This window comes from Myodes glareolus, chromosome 5, assembly GCF_982192425.1.
Source record: "Myodes glareolus chromosome 5, mMyoGla1.1, whole genome shotgun sequence".
NCBI classification, from domain to species: domain Eukaryota; kingdom Metazoa; phylum Chordata; class Mammalia; order Rodentia; family Cricetidae; genus Myodes; species Myodes glareolus.
Genome location: NC_142030.1, coordinates 35,717,256 through 35,730,020, shown reverse-complemented (window position 1 = coordinate 35,730,020; position 12,765 = coordinate 35,717,256). Strand labels below are relative to the sequence as shown.

General features: G+C 43.4%; 2 protein-coding genes across 4 annotated transcripts in view; one reads left to right on the top strand and one right to left on the bottom strand.

Annotated features, from left to right (window-relative positions):
• The window catches only part of Glud1 (glutamate dehydrogenase 1), a 36,107-nt gene extending 25,872 nt beyond the window's left edge, over positions 1-10,235 (bottom strand). Inside the window, exon 1 of the mRNA XM_048421542.3 lies at positions 9,718-10,235. Coding sequence (XP_048277499.3) covers positions 9,718-10,162 — 445 coding nt within the window. The 5' untranslated portion in view covers positions 10,163-10,235. The remainder of the gene's footprint in view (positions 1-9,717) is intronic.
• Positions 10,236-10,682: 447 nt separating this feature from the next.
• Positions 10,683-12,765, top strand: part of Shld2 (shieldin complex subunit 2) — a 79,158-nt gene continuing 77,075 nt past the window's right edge. For all 3 annotated transcript variants that reach the window (XM_048421534.3, XM_087906261.1, XM_048421533.3), the window contains exons 1-2: positions 10,683-10,859; positions 12,245-12,302. The gene's annotated coding sequence lies outside the window, so the exon portion shown is untranslated. The remainder of the gene's footprint in view (positions 10,860-12,244; positions 12,303-12,765) is intronic.

Below are 12,765 nucleotides of genomic sequence, written 5' to 3'. Positions count from 1 at the left end.
TCAGAAAGCAGAAGTTTAGGGGATTAGCCCTGGTGCAGACAAAGATGGGGGCAAGGAGGGAGCAAGAGGTAATAGAGATTGTGCTACCTGGGGTCAAGAACGTTTTCTTTGCAAGCTTTCTAATTAATCTTAGTACACATATGTTTTTACTCCCGGACTAAGAGGCACTGCATAGTTGAGCCGTCGAGATTTCAAAATAAACCCCAGTAAAACAAGAGATAACCTACACTCCAGGAAAGCTAGCTATTCTCCCTCTGGGATCCAAACCCAAACTTTGGAAACTCTTCACCACATCTGAACCGACATTTAAGATATTTATGTAAGGACAGGACTGCACTGCTAACTAATTCAGTTGAGGAACTAGCACAATTGGAGTACAAGAAGAGCACTATAATTTCAGAAACAGGAAGGTAAATCTGTACCATCTACTACTGCAGTTGGCATGACTGCATTTGGAAAGAACTCATCTGAATTTGAGGCAGCAGGACTAGTAGCTATAGCAGATTAGCGCTAAGAGGGATGGTGGATGTAGAGGGTTTTAACAAAAAGCAGGGGCTCCATTGCCACCTAGAATGGGCAATGGGTAGATTGACAGATCTGTGAAGAATGCATATCATCAGAGGAGGAGCCTCAAATCTAGTGCCAGGTTCTGTTCTGCTGACAAAATAATCTATGCTCTAGTCCATCAGAGAAAACCACAAACATTACTGTGACAATGTTGATATTTACAGAAGAAGAGCAGAGTCTTATTAAGGTTCCTACTACTGTGATAAAACACCATTACCATAAATAACTTGGGGACAAGGGGTTGAAGAGATGGTTCAGCGGTTAAGAGCATTATTCTTCCAGAGAACCTGGGTTCAATTCCTAGAACTCACATGGTAGCTTACAACTGTCTGTAATTCCAGTTCCAGGGGATCTGATACCTTCACACCAATGCACATAAAATAAAGTTAAATAAATTATTAAAAATAAAAAACTCAGGGAGAAAAGGATTTATCAGATTATACTTCCACATCACTGTCTATCATTAAAGGAAATCAGGACAGGGACCCAAACAGGGCAGGATACTGGAGGCAAGAGCTGAAAACAGAGGTCGTGGAGGAATGCTGCTCACTGGCTTGCTAAGTCTGCTTTCTTACAGCACCCAGAACCAGCAGACCAGGAGTGACACTGCCCACAGTGAGCTGTGCCTCTCACATAAATTGCTAATCAAGAAACTGCACCACAGCTTATCCACAGGCCAATTTCTCAATTGAGGTCCCCTTTCCAAGTTACTCTAGCTTGTGTCAAGTTAACTTAAAACTAGCCAGCACAGGCAGGGACAGCATCAAAAGTTTACTACCAGGGGAGCCTTTGATATGAGACAATTTATTCTAAGAAAGTTAATAGTAACTTTGACTTCCACATTTTATACTAATGAAATGCATCAGATATATGCAAACTACACATAGCACAACACACTGTTTTAATAGCTTTTACTATTAAAAACACATTCTCATTATTTTATGCGTACCCGTGTTTTGCCTATATATGTGCCTGTGAATCATGGACATGCCTGGTACCTACACAGAGGGCAGACGAGGGCATCAGATCCTCTGGAACTGGAGTTACAGATAATTGTGAGCTGCCATGTGGGTGCTGGGAATTGAACCTGGTCCTCTTGCAGTGCTCTCAACCACCAAGTGTTCTCAGCCTCTGAGCCCTATTCCAGCCTCTCTATGCTGCTTATTAATTACCATGATCTTCTGCATGCTTAGGAATCTAATTACTGGTGGACTCTATGTAGTTCAAGTTAACCTCAGTTGCCTGTGTGCTGGGATTACAGGCATGCACCATCACACCAACCTGTCACCCAACTTTATACTTAGTTTAGCATCAAATGTGCTGGGGTTGACAGTGTAGGTCCTTGTCCTAAGAAGGAATGTGTAAAAGCACACATCATCTGGAGTAGATCACCAGGTCAGCACTCAGGAGACTCAGACAGAAGGATCAGTCCAAGTCCAAAGCCAGACTGGACAATATCGTAGCATATAGTTATAGAGCTAGAACATATCTACAAAGAACAAAAACCAGGGCCAGAAAGACAGCTCAGCAGGTCAAAAGTTCCATCCCTGGGATCCACATGGCTGAAAGGGAGAACCAGATTCTTACAAGTTGTCCTCTTACTTCCATGCCTATACCCAACCCCCATAATGTAAGTAAAACAAAATAAAGCCCACAAAAATAAGAACAAAAACAAAGCACCAAATCTCCCACCCCTTCAAAACTAGCTGGAATTGCCATAGTGATAGAGAAAACAAACCACCAGCTCATTACATTAAAAAAAAAAAGACTGAAAACCACAACTGACGGCTTGACATTTTCTTCCTTTTTCTAGGTGAACCAAAACCAAACACACTGACACATCCTTAGCTACCATCCTTTTGTATGATGAATCAGTAATTAAACATTTATGGAAACTCAAATATTTTTTAAAAAATTACTTGAACTGGGATTTCCTTAAAGGGGCATAGTTTCCAGAAATTCAAATTCCAGCTGTATTCTAAATTATCTATTTAATAAACTAGAGTTCTAAGCTGTGTATAAAGCTCAGGGGTAGCCTGCTTGTGCAAGGTACTGGACTTCATCACTATCACAGAAAGAAAAAAGGAAAAGAGAGAGGGAGAAGGGAAAGGAGGAAGGGAAGGAAACCAATGAACTTACTTGGCACTGCCAAGGAACTCTTTGTCTAAGAAGGCAGGGGCCTTGTAAGAACTGCTAACCTACTCCTGTACCGACTCATTTTAGCCACTTTGAAGAGACAAACTTAAGCTTCCTGAGAAACAAAGTTTAGCCTCTTTACTAAAAATTTAAATTATGTCTTACACACGAATGCTTTTTGAATCATAATTTAAGTCACTTGATTAGCACTTGTGACCAGTCTTCTTTGGGAGTAGGCATTCTCAGTAACATCAATCTGTATCCTGGAAATGGGAAAACATACTTAATTAAATCATCCCAAATGATCTGCGTTTGTAACTATGAACAATGTAACTGTCTTTATGCTTAAAGCTTACCTGACAGATGGGAGATTATGCATTAAAAAGGGGATCTTTTCAAATGTTTAAATAAAAAAAACTTCTACATATTTTTTTCTTCTGACAATGACTTAGTCAATCTTTTATCACCAACAGGTTTGATGCTAAACCAGTGAGTATAAAGTTGGATGACAACTAGGTATGAAGGTATATGTCTGTAATCTTAGCACACAGGCAATTGAGGCCAGCCTGGGCTATATAGTCAAAATGATACTTCTGACCTCCAGATGAAGTTGGGTAACAATAGCAAAAGGCAACAGTAACTATCCTAACTTGTTATGAAAAAATTAAAAAGGCTAAAGGGTTAAAACCTCAGCTATCTAGTTTCAGTGGGTCTTCAGAGAATAAGAGCAGAATTACTATTGCAGAAAGGGAGGCAACTGACCACAGAAACAACTGTCAAGAGGGGCCCATATACTATGCAAGGGTGCAGTCAAGAAAAAATACATGTGTGCGCTTTATACATAATACAGTCTTAAATTGAGCTGCTGTGCGCCGAGAATAGAACCAGGGTCCTCTGAAAAAGCAGCTGCTCTTAATAGGGGAGTCATCTCCTGAACCTCAATTCATTTTATTTTTTAATTTTTTAAAAAAGTTTTTGAGAGGGCTGGAGAGATGGCTCAGAGGTTAAGAGCATTGCCTGCTCTTCCAAAGGTCCTGAGTTCAATTCCCAGCAACCACATGGTGGCTCACAACCATCTGTAATGAGGTCTGGTGCCCTCTTCTGGCCTGCAGGCATACACACAGACAGAATATTGTATACATAATAAATAAATAAATATTTAAAAAAAAAGTTTTTGAGAGTGTGGCTTTGCAGCCTTGGCCTTCCTCCTACCTCAGCCTCCTAAGTGGTGGGATTGTGGGCGTGAACCGTCACACTTGGCAAAGGAAGCACTTTTCGGCTGCTCTTTGGCATATCTAATTGCTAACACCATCAAAAAGCATAGGAAATACGAATATGTTAAGATAAAGGTATGGCCATGAGTAGGCAGTCAGCATGAGATTTTATGCCACTTCCCAGAATGGTACACAAGTTGAGAGCATTAATGGCCTATTCCTGGGATATTCTATATACTACATTTAGACTATGGTTGAACGGGCCTTTCAGGTGGGGGCTGTTGTTGCCCCATTCTGTCCCTAGTATCATTATTTTCTACCTATCTTAGACTGGAAACTTTGTGGTTTTCTTTGGCTTTTCCTGTCTTCATCTCATACATACTCACTAAGGAATATCACCCTTTCTTCAAAATATTTTATATTTTAATTTACTTCATTTCCCTACCTATCACTTTCATTCTTAGTTATGACGCTGCCTGGTTTTCTGTAATCTGCTGAGTTTATTATTAGCCACTCAACAAAGTTATAAAATGGAAACTATTTTCTGCCCATCACTTTTGACATCAAACGTATGGACTTCTGAGTTCTCTGCCAACACAAAGTAGGCACTCCCTAATTTAATTCATATCTAACATTAATCATCCAAAACTCAGACCTCATAGATTAAGGGTCAAAAATCTCACAAAAATCATCCTTCCTCAGATACTACTAGTTACAAGTACTGGGTTTGTACCGGGCGGTGATTGTGTACACCTTTAATCCCAGCACTCGGGAGGCAGAGGTAGGTGGATGGATCTCTGTGAGTTCAAGGCTGGTCTGGTCTATAAAGTAAGTTCCAGAATAGCTAGGGCTGTTACACAGAAAAACCCTGTATCAAACAAAACAAAACAAATAAAACAAGTACTGGGTTTGACTTGGATACAAAACAGGGATTTCTACAGCCCCTCCTCAGGCTCCAAAATGTGCTACTATGACTCACAGAACTCGGATAAATACTTTACATAGAACTGAGGACACAGCGAAGGAATTTTCTTCCCCAAGGAGCTGGGGTACACCATCCTCCAGGCATAAAGATGTGCTTACCAACCTGCAAGCCCTTTGAGCTTCTCATTATTTTATCACCTTTATTCTTTTTTTGGGGGAGGGGGCAGAACTCATTATGGTTGACCTGGAAATCTCTTACAGACCAGCCTAGTCTTAAACTAAGAGCTATTCCTGCTTTTGTCCTCAGGATCTGTAACATTAGTGAATAAAAACTGATTTTCATAAACAACTTAAATTATCACATAATCAGGTGGTGGTGGTGGCGCGTGCCTTTAATCCCAGCACACCAGAGGCAGAGGCAGGTGGAGCTCTGTGAATTCGAGGCCAGTCTGGTGTACAAGAGCTAGTTCCAGGACAAGGTCCCAAAGCTACAGGGAAACCCTGTCTCGAAAAACAACAACAACAACATCACTGTGGAAAAACCAACTTCTTTCTGTTACAAGGCCAAAGCTCACCTTTTCTCTTCTTTTACGTAAGCATTAATCACTACCCATTTTTCTTGAGTTTAACGTGCACTGGGGCGTGGCTTCTGATCTATGATGTGCCAGTTTTTACAGAGCGTGCTCTGTAAGAGTGGCCTGTAACTAGTTAAGTGGACTCGCATACACAAAGACTAGGAGACAGGACAATCTGTAGAACACATTGTCTCAGGTTTCAGAGCTCCTCATTTGTTAGCACGTTGGGGCTGGAGACACACGGCTTTTAGAAAAGGACAGGTCTTTAAAAAGGCAAACAATTCTGTATTTAACCAAACAGTATTACAAACACTGCCTCACAGAGCGCTAAAGAATGGAGGAATCATCTGGCTTATAAGACATGCTAAATTCTCTACACTATTTTGTAGCAGCAACACAGTCACAGTCACGCTTTCAAAATAATAGAGGGTTGCACAAGACACACATCTGCTGCTCACCTTCTCTAGTTAAACGGCCATTTGAGGAAGTTCTAACAGCAGAAAGAACCACCGATTGAAAATTTTTGACTTAACAGATTTAAGGGCAAATTAGAAGACAAAGAAAAGTGACTCCTATAACTACTTGGTTGGTGAATTCTTCTAAACTGTTTTTACTTTAAAATGTCATTTTATGTGTATGAATGTTTTGCCTGCATGTGCACCACACGATGTCTGGTGCCTGAGGTCAGAAGCAGGCATCACATTATTGGAACCGGAGAGATGGATGGTTGGGTCACCATTGACACCAGGCATCATGTGGAATCAAACCAAGTCCTCCGCAAGAGCAGCAAGTGCACTAACTGATGAGCTAGCTGTTCTCTGGCCCCCAAACTGATTTTTAAGATCTTTATGCTGAAACTGTTACTAGTACAATCTGCTGAGAAAGCTGTTTTCTTTCAGAATGTGTAGCTTCAGGATGCTGAGGGAAGGCGCCTACTAAAAGGTGGCTCTACCCTGGCAAACGACTGGGTGACATGATACACCCAGACATCATGTCCAATAGGAACAACTTATACAATGCTTTAAAACATATCAGAACCTTTAAACAAGTCTTCTCAAATCAGTTGTTTATTACAATATCCGTCTTTGCTACAAAATAAATTTCTTGGCTTTTTGAGACAGGGTCTGTCTATGTAGTCTAGGTTGGTCCTGAACTTCAGATCCCCTGCTTTGCCTCCTCAGTGCTGGGAATTACAGAGTTAAAGGTGCACATTGCCATGCCTGGCTACTTGAATTCAGGGTCTTGAGTATGCTAGGCAAGGCTCCACTTAATCAGGTCACTGGTCCCTCTGTAAATCCTTACCAGCGGCAAATATAGCTTGGAAAAAAAAGAACCACAAAACCAGGTTTATTAAATATTTACTTGGAATAAAGCATTCACAGGTACCCCCAGGTCTTAAAACTATCTTTTTATTATAAATTTAGACTGCTGCTTCAACATAGAGTTTGTTTTCGTCTTCTGAGTCAGGGTCTTACTGAATAGCTCAGGTTGAGCTTCAACTCACAACCTTCCTGGCTCAGTCCTCAGAGCTTGGATTGCAGGCAAGTTGTCACCAGGCCTGGTTCAACCTTGAGGACTTTATTTTAGGGAATTCAGGTCTAAGGTCACTGTGGAGAAAAGATTAGATATAGAAAGCTGAAGGCTGGGAAAAGGATGTCAAGGAACAGATGAGTGTTCTCTTAATGAACACTGGGAGATCTGAGCATGAGGCCTGAATTTCCAGCAAGCAGAAAACTGAGGCAGAAGAACAAAAACAAAATCCCCAAAACACTGAGAGAGAGGACAGCTTACTTGGGGGTGATAGAATCAGTGTAAAGACTACTGAACTATATAGGGATTATTTTAAAAAAATGGTTTTTTTGTTTTGTTTTTTAATTCCAAGCACCTAATACATCCTATATTTCTAAGACTGGAGGCTATGATTAACAACTTTCTCCATTTGAGCGATATGATCTCCTTCCTCTATTGCCCAGAGGCATCTCAAACTGGGTTCAAATGATCCCCACGCCTCGGTCTCCTGAGTAGCTTAGGAAATAGTTGCATACTAAAACAGTTGACTTTTTGATATTTTTCTTAGATATAGAGAAAGATTTAGATTTTTGGCACAGAAAATCCCCACTGAAAGGAAAGTAAGTTCCTCTTATGTATGTTTTCTGTAAGAAAACGCTTTGAAACAAAGGATTGCAGTCCATAGCACTCAGGTTTTGATAACCATCTAATATACACTATTTATTTTCTAAAGGGCTTTCATGGCTATACAATCTTTCCAGTTCATAAAGTTTTTCAGATTCCTTGAGATGTTAAGTACATTTAACACTTTATAAAGCCCACTTTTCTTCTTGCTGCATCATCATGCAGTGAGGTCACTGCTAACTAACTACAAATCAGTTTCTCTGCTTCTGTTTCCTGGGACAAAACCACTCTTCCTCTCCTCCCATACCAGTCCCTTTGTAGAGAGACTGATCAACTGCACCTTTGACTCTGAGCAAGAGCTATGGCTACTGCAATCTGGGAAGGCTGATGGTATTTGCTGCTAGGTTCAATGTTTTAGTAGAAAACTTCTGGGACAACAAGAGCATTTAAAATGACACACCATGGCAAATTTGAATTGCTTTAATGACTTTGGGGAGCCATGACAAGACAGAAAGAGGTCTTGGGCTCAAAACTATCAAATCACGGGGAACAGAAGTGGTCTCTTGAGAGTACAGAAAACGCTGCCCTCCCTTTGTAAAGACAAGGACAATTTAGCATTTGCAATACAATGCATCTTGCTCCAACACCCTCACTTGCTGGGCAGGGGAGAACAAAAGTGTTCTTGGTTTGGAGAGTGAGGGAGTGGTAGGAAGAAGGAAGGAGAAGTACAGTGGCCACCCATTTTATATGATTTTGGAACTGCACAGGAAATTAGAGGTCAAAGTGGCTCCAACAGCTTCTAGCAGAGGGAACTACTGAGCTAAGGGACAATGAGCCTCCAAAGGTAAACCCTTGACGTGGGTGGACTCAATGCAAATTTGGTAAATCATTGACCCCTTAGCCATAACCTTTGTTCCACCACCGGGAACATCATCATAGCATCAGTTTTTCCCATGCAGAAACATTTCTACAATTTACCCCCATTTTAACTCAGCTGGTAGCAAAAAGACTCCTGGATAGCAGAGGCAGACAACGGTCTAGCCCACTTGGTTCTCAGCCTGTGGGTCGCGACACCACACAGGGCTAGCATAGCATATATTTACATCATGATTCAAAACAGCGAAATTACAGTTATGCAGTAGGAATGAAATAATTTTGTGGTTGGGGGTCACCACAACATGAAGAACTCCATTAAAGAGCCCCAGCATATCAAGAACCAGAAGTCTAGTCCAAACTCCCCTGTGCTCACTTGCCAATCCAACCCCCATTAAGGCTCCCACTCAACAGCAAAAGAAAAAAGGGTGGTTTCCTTTTTACTCTTAGGTCATTCTTTTAGTACCTTTAAAGCTGTATTGTGAAATGTACTGGGTAGGAAATGAAAAGAAGGTTTTTTACTTGCCTAAAGAAAGCAATGTGCCTAGAAACGTCAAATCTACACACACTTAAACTTTTAAACCACGGGATACCTTGATGACTACCAAATTTAACTGACTCAACTATCTAAGGAGTCTTCCTTTTGCCGAGGCTCAAATCTGGTACTAGCCAGGACAAGAACACACCCCCAAGGCTATTTCATTCTATTGGCTGGCAGGCAGTTCTGTAGTCTACACCCTTTAGATTTAATGTCAGGACGCCCTATGTTTGTCAGAAACGTTACACTGCTCGATTTTCTTTTCTTTTCTTTTCTTTCCTTTTCTTTCTTTCTTCTTTTTTTGAGGGGAGGAAAGGAGCACAACACAAAAAGTCATCAGTGTAAAAATTCTATTAATTTATAAGATAGTAAGATCCGTTGGTCAATAAAACTTTCTAGATTCCAACTCCGGAAAGAAAACCATTTTCTCTGTTCTTGTATCATCGGCCATTGGTGTTACGGGCTCACGCTGGGTGACAGGCACCAAGGCCAAAAGGAAACCAGTGCAGTGTCCTCAGCATAGACAGCATCAACACATGCAGAGGCCCGGGGTGAAGGGCTTGCCCAGAAAGAAGGCTGGCAAATTACATAGTAGTTTTAGGGCGGAAAAAAAAAATCAGTATCCTCTTAGGCTGCCACACCCTAGGTGGGGAGCTTGGAGGGGGGCACGGCCTGCGGTGCTGGGCCGGGCGGATAGCGGCCCGGGCTATAGGAGGCTGGAGGGGAGGGAGGGCGGGAAGGGACCGAGAGCGCTCACCTCCCTTGCAGGGTGTGCGGTGTTGGCTGTGTTGGGCCCGGTAGCCTTCGATGACCTCCCAGGAGCCATCGTCGCGCCGGATGGGGAAGGAGAGGCTCAACACATGGTTGCAGGGCTTGATGATCCGCAGGATGCCACGCACCCGGTTCCGCTTCTGCTCCTCGCTCTCCCGGGTCTTCAGGTCCTCCACCAGCTTGTCCTCCACGATGCTGGCGCCACGGTCGAAGAAGCCCTCCACCATCTTAAAGAAGTTGGGGTCGTCTTCGCGGTCGGCGGCCGCCTCGCTGTAGTGGCGTCGGGCGGCTGGCGCGAGCCCGGAGTGCGGGACAGCGGAGGGTTGTCCGCGGGCCCAGCCCAGCAGCGCGGCCGAATCTGCGGCCGCAGAGCCCAGGGCAGCGGGCCCCGAGCGGGACAGCAGCAGGGCTTCTCCCAGGCGGCGGTACATGGCGGCGGGTTGAGGAGAGAGCGGCGGGGCCGGAGGATACCAGAGCTCGCAGGCCGGGACCGCGGGAGGAAGGGCTGGGCGCGCGCTGCCCTTTTAAGCCGCGGCTTCCTGCTTGCCAGGCTGTCCCCTCCCCTGCGCTGCTTCTCGCCCCACCGGGAGGACGGACTTCGGCGGCCGCACGCCGCCCTGGGCGCTGGGCCTCCCCTCCGCCCGCCGCGGCCTCCAGGCGGCGGCGCGTGTGACTGCGGCGTCGGGGGCGCGCAGGCGCGGGCGGGCCTGGTGCGCATGCTCGTCGGGGAGGGGCTAGCGTGGGCGCGCGCATGGACCCCGGTAGGGAGGCCCAGCCTCCTGCGAGCGGCTCGGAAGCTGCGGTTCCCGCAAGGTCGGTGCCCTGGCGGACGGGCTGAGGCCGAGGCGGTGGGAGCGGACAGCGGGAGGCCTCGCGGTCTGGCCAGCACCCCGGCCTAGTGAGTCCTGGGCCGCCCTTCCTTTCCGCCCGCGGCCGGAACGGAGTGTGGGGGTTCGCGGCGCGGTGCGGCGGGCTGGAGAGCAACGTTGAGCAGCGGCCGCCGAGGCGCAGGGGCAGTTCAGACTGGAAAGCAAGAAGCCTTAGGACTAGAGGGAGCCCCTGGCCTCACTGGCCTTTATTTTGCACAAGGTTTTAATGTGTTTTGTTCAACTACTCAGCGATTTCGAGGTAAAATAGTAATGCAAAACATTGTTACCTCATGTGCCAGTTTTTTTTTTTTTTGAAAGTCAGTTTCACTCAGTAGCTCAGGATGGCCCGAAACTCAAGGCAACGTGCCTGCTTCAGCCTTCAGCTATGCTTACAGGCACATGTCACCACACCCTCTCGTTGTTGTGACTCTACAATGGGCTGAGTGCGTGCCTCCCTTTCAACATTATGTCCTAAAGTAAGACCAGGAAACTAGAAATAGGATTAATGCCCCTAGGAATGTCTAGTAGATATGTGTAATTTCTGAGACTCGCTTTATGGATCAGGCTGGCCTTGAACAACAGATCTGTCTGCTCCTGCCTCCCGAGTGCCCAGATATAAAGGACTGTGCCGCGGTTCTCTCTCTCTCTCTCTCTCTCTCTCTCTCTCTCTCTATGTATGGACTGTATAGAATATATGCTCTCTACATAGAATATATATTCTATGTAGAGAAAAATATTCTACACATTCCACATATAGGGAGTATATATAGTATTTATATACTGTATATATTCTTTAAGTTGTACAGAATCTGATTTGTAAATTATGTTTCAAAATTTAAATTGTAAATTACAAGTTTTATGAATCATAAACACACACACTATATATCTATATCTATATCTATATCTATATCTATATCTATATATCTATATATATATATATTTAAACGGTCCAGGATCTGATTTGTAAATTGCAAGTTTCACAATGGTAGCCAGGCTTGGCTGCTGCATGCCTGGAACCCCAGGACCTGGGAGGTGGGAGCAGAGGGTTGAATTTGAGACCAGCCCAGGCTAAATGAGGCACCGTTTTCACTTAAACAAAACAAATCTACTTGAGAATTCAGTTACATACACACACGCTCTTTCATGCACTTCCTTTAAGCAAGTTACCAAATGCCACATTACTAATGAAAGCGCCCCGGAGTACCTTGGCAGTTTTATATAAAACAAAGTCTAGTGCTTCCTGACATCATCCCTCTAGTAAATGACTTTATTAATCTATTAAAACATGGAAGAGAAATTTATTATTTGGTTTTTCGAAACAAGGTTTCTCTATGTAGCCCTGACTGCCCTGTAACTCACTATGTAGACCAGGCAGGCTTTGCCCCCAGAAATCTGCTTGCCTCTGCCTCCCACACCAGACTGAGAAATTCTTCTTACAATGTTTTGTAAGTGTGAGGTGACAACCTAGACTGGCTAAATAACATTCATTTACCTCAGTGAACTCTGAAGCAAAATTTACCTTTTTTTTTTAACCAGTGCAGCTTATATCTTACCTTACTTGCTGAATAAATGATAAACTCTTAATTACATTTGTGTTGTATAATGATGCTGTTAATTATATTGTAATTATATTTGTTTTTTTAGCAAAAAAGTTCTCTGACCTGCATCGTGATTGATTTTGGCTTGATGTGAAAAGATTAAGGTACCGAATTTCCTTTTTACTTGATAATGTTATTACTTTATGATTTTACATAAGAAACTAAACATTCCACTTCGTACCTGAGGCGGCAGAAGAATAAAGCCCCCAAATCCTGAAGTTTAAGCATAACTCTTGCTAGTGTCCGTGAGCCTACAGACATGATTTTCTTTCCATGTTAAAATCTTTGATATGTTTTCAGAAGAATGGTGGAAACTTAGTTTTATCTTTTTATTTATTTTTAGTTTTTTGTTTTGAGACAGAAGTCCTTAACCCAGGCAAGTCTGTAACTCACTTTGTGGTGCAGGCTGGGATTGCCTGGTGAGTTATCATATCAGATAATTTCCTTTCTTGATAACCATAGCTTTCAAAATAACAAATAAAAATAAATGAGTGTTTAGTATTGCCTTTCCTGTGACTTAGTTACCTGAACCGAAGACATTTTTGGAAGTGATGAGAAATACAGCTG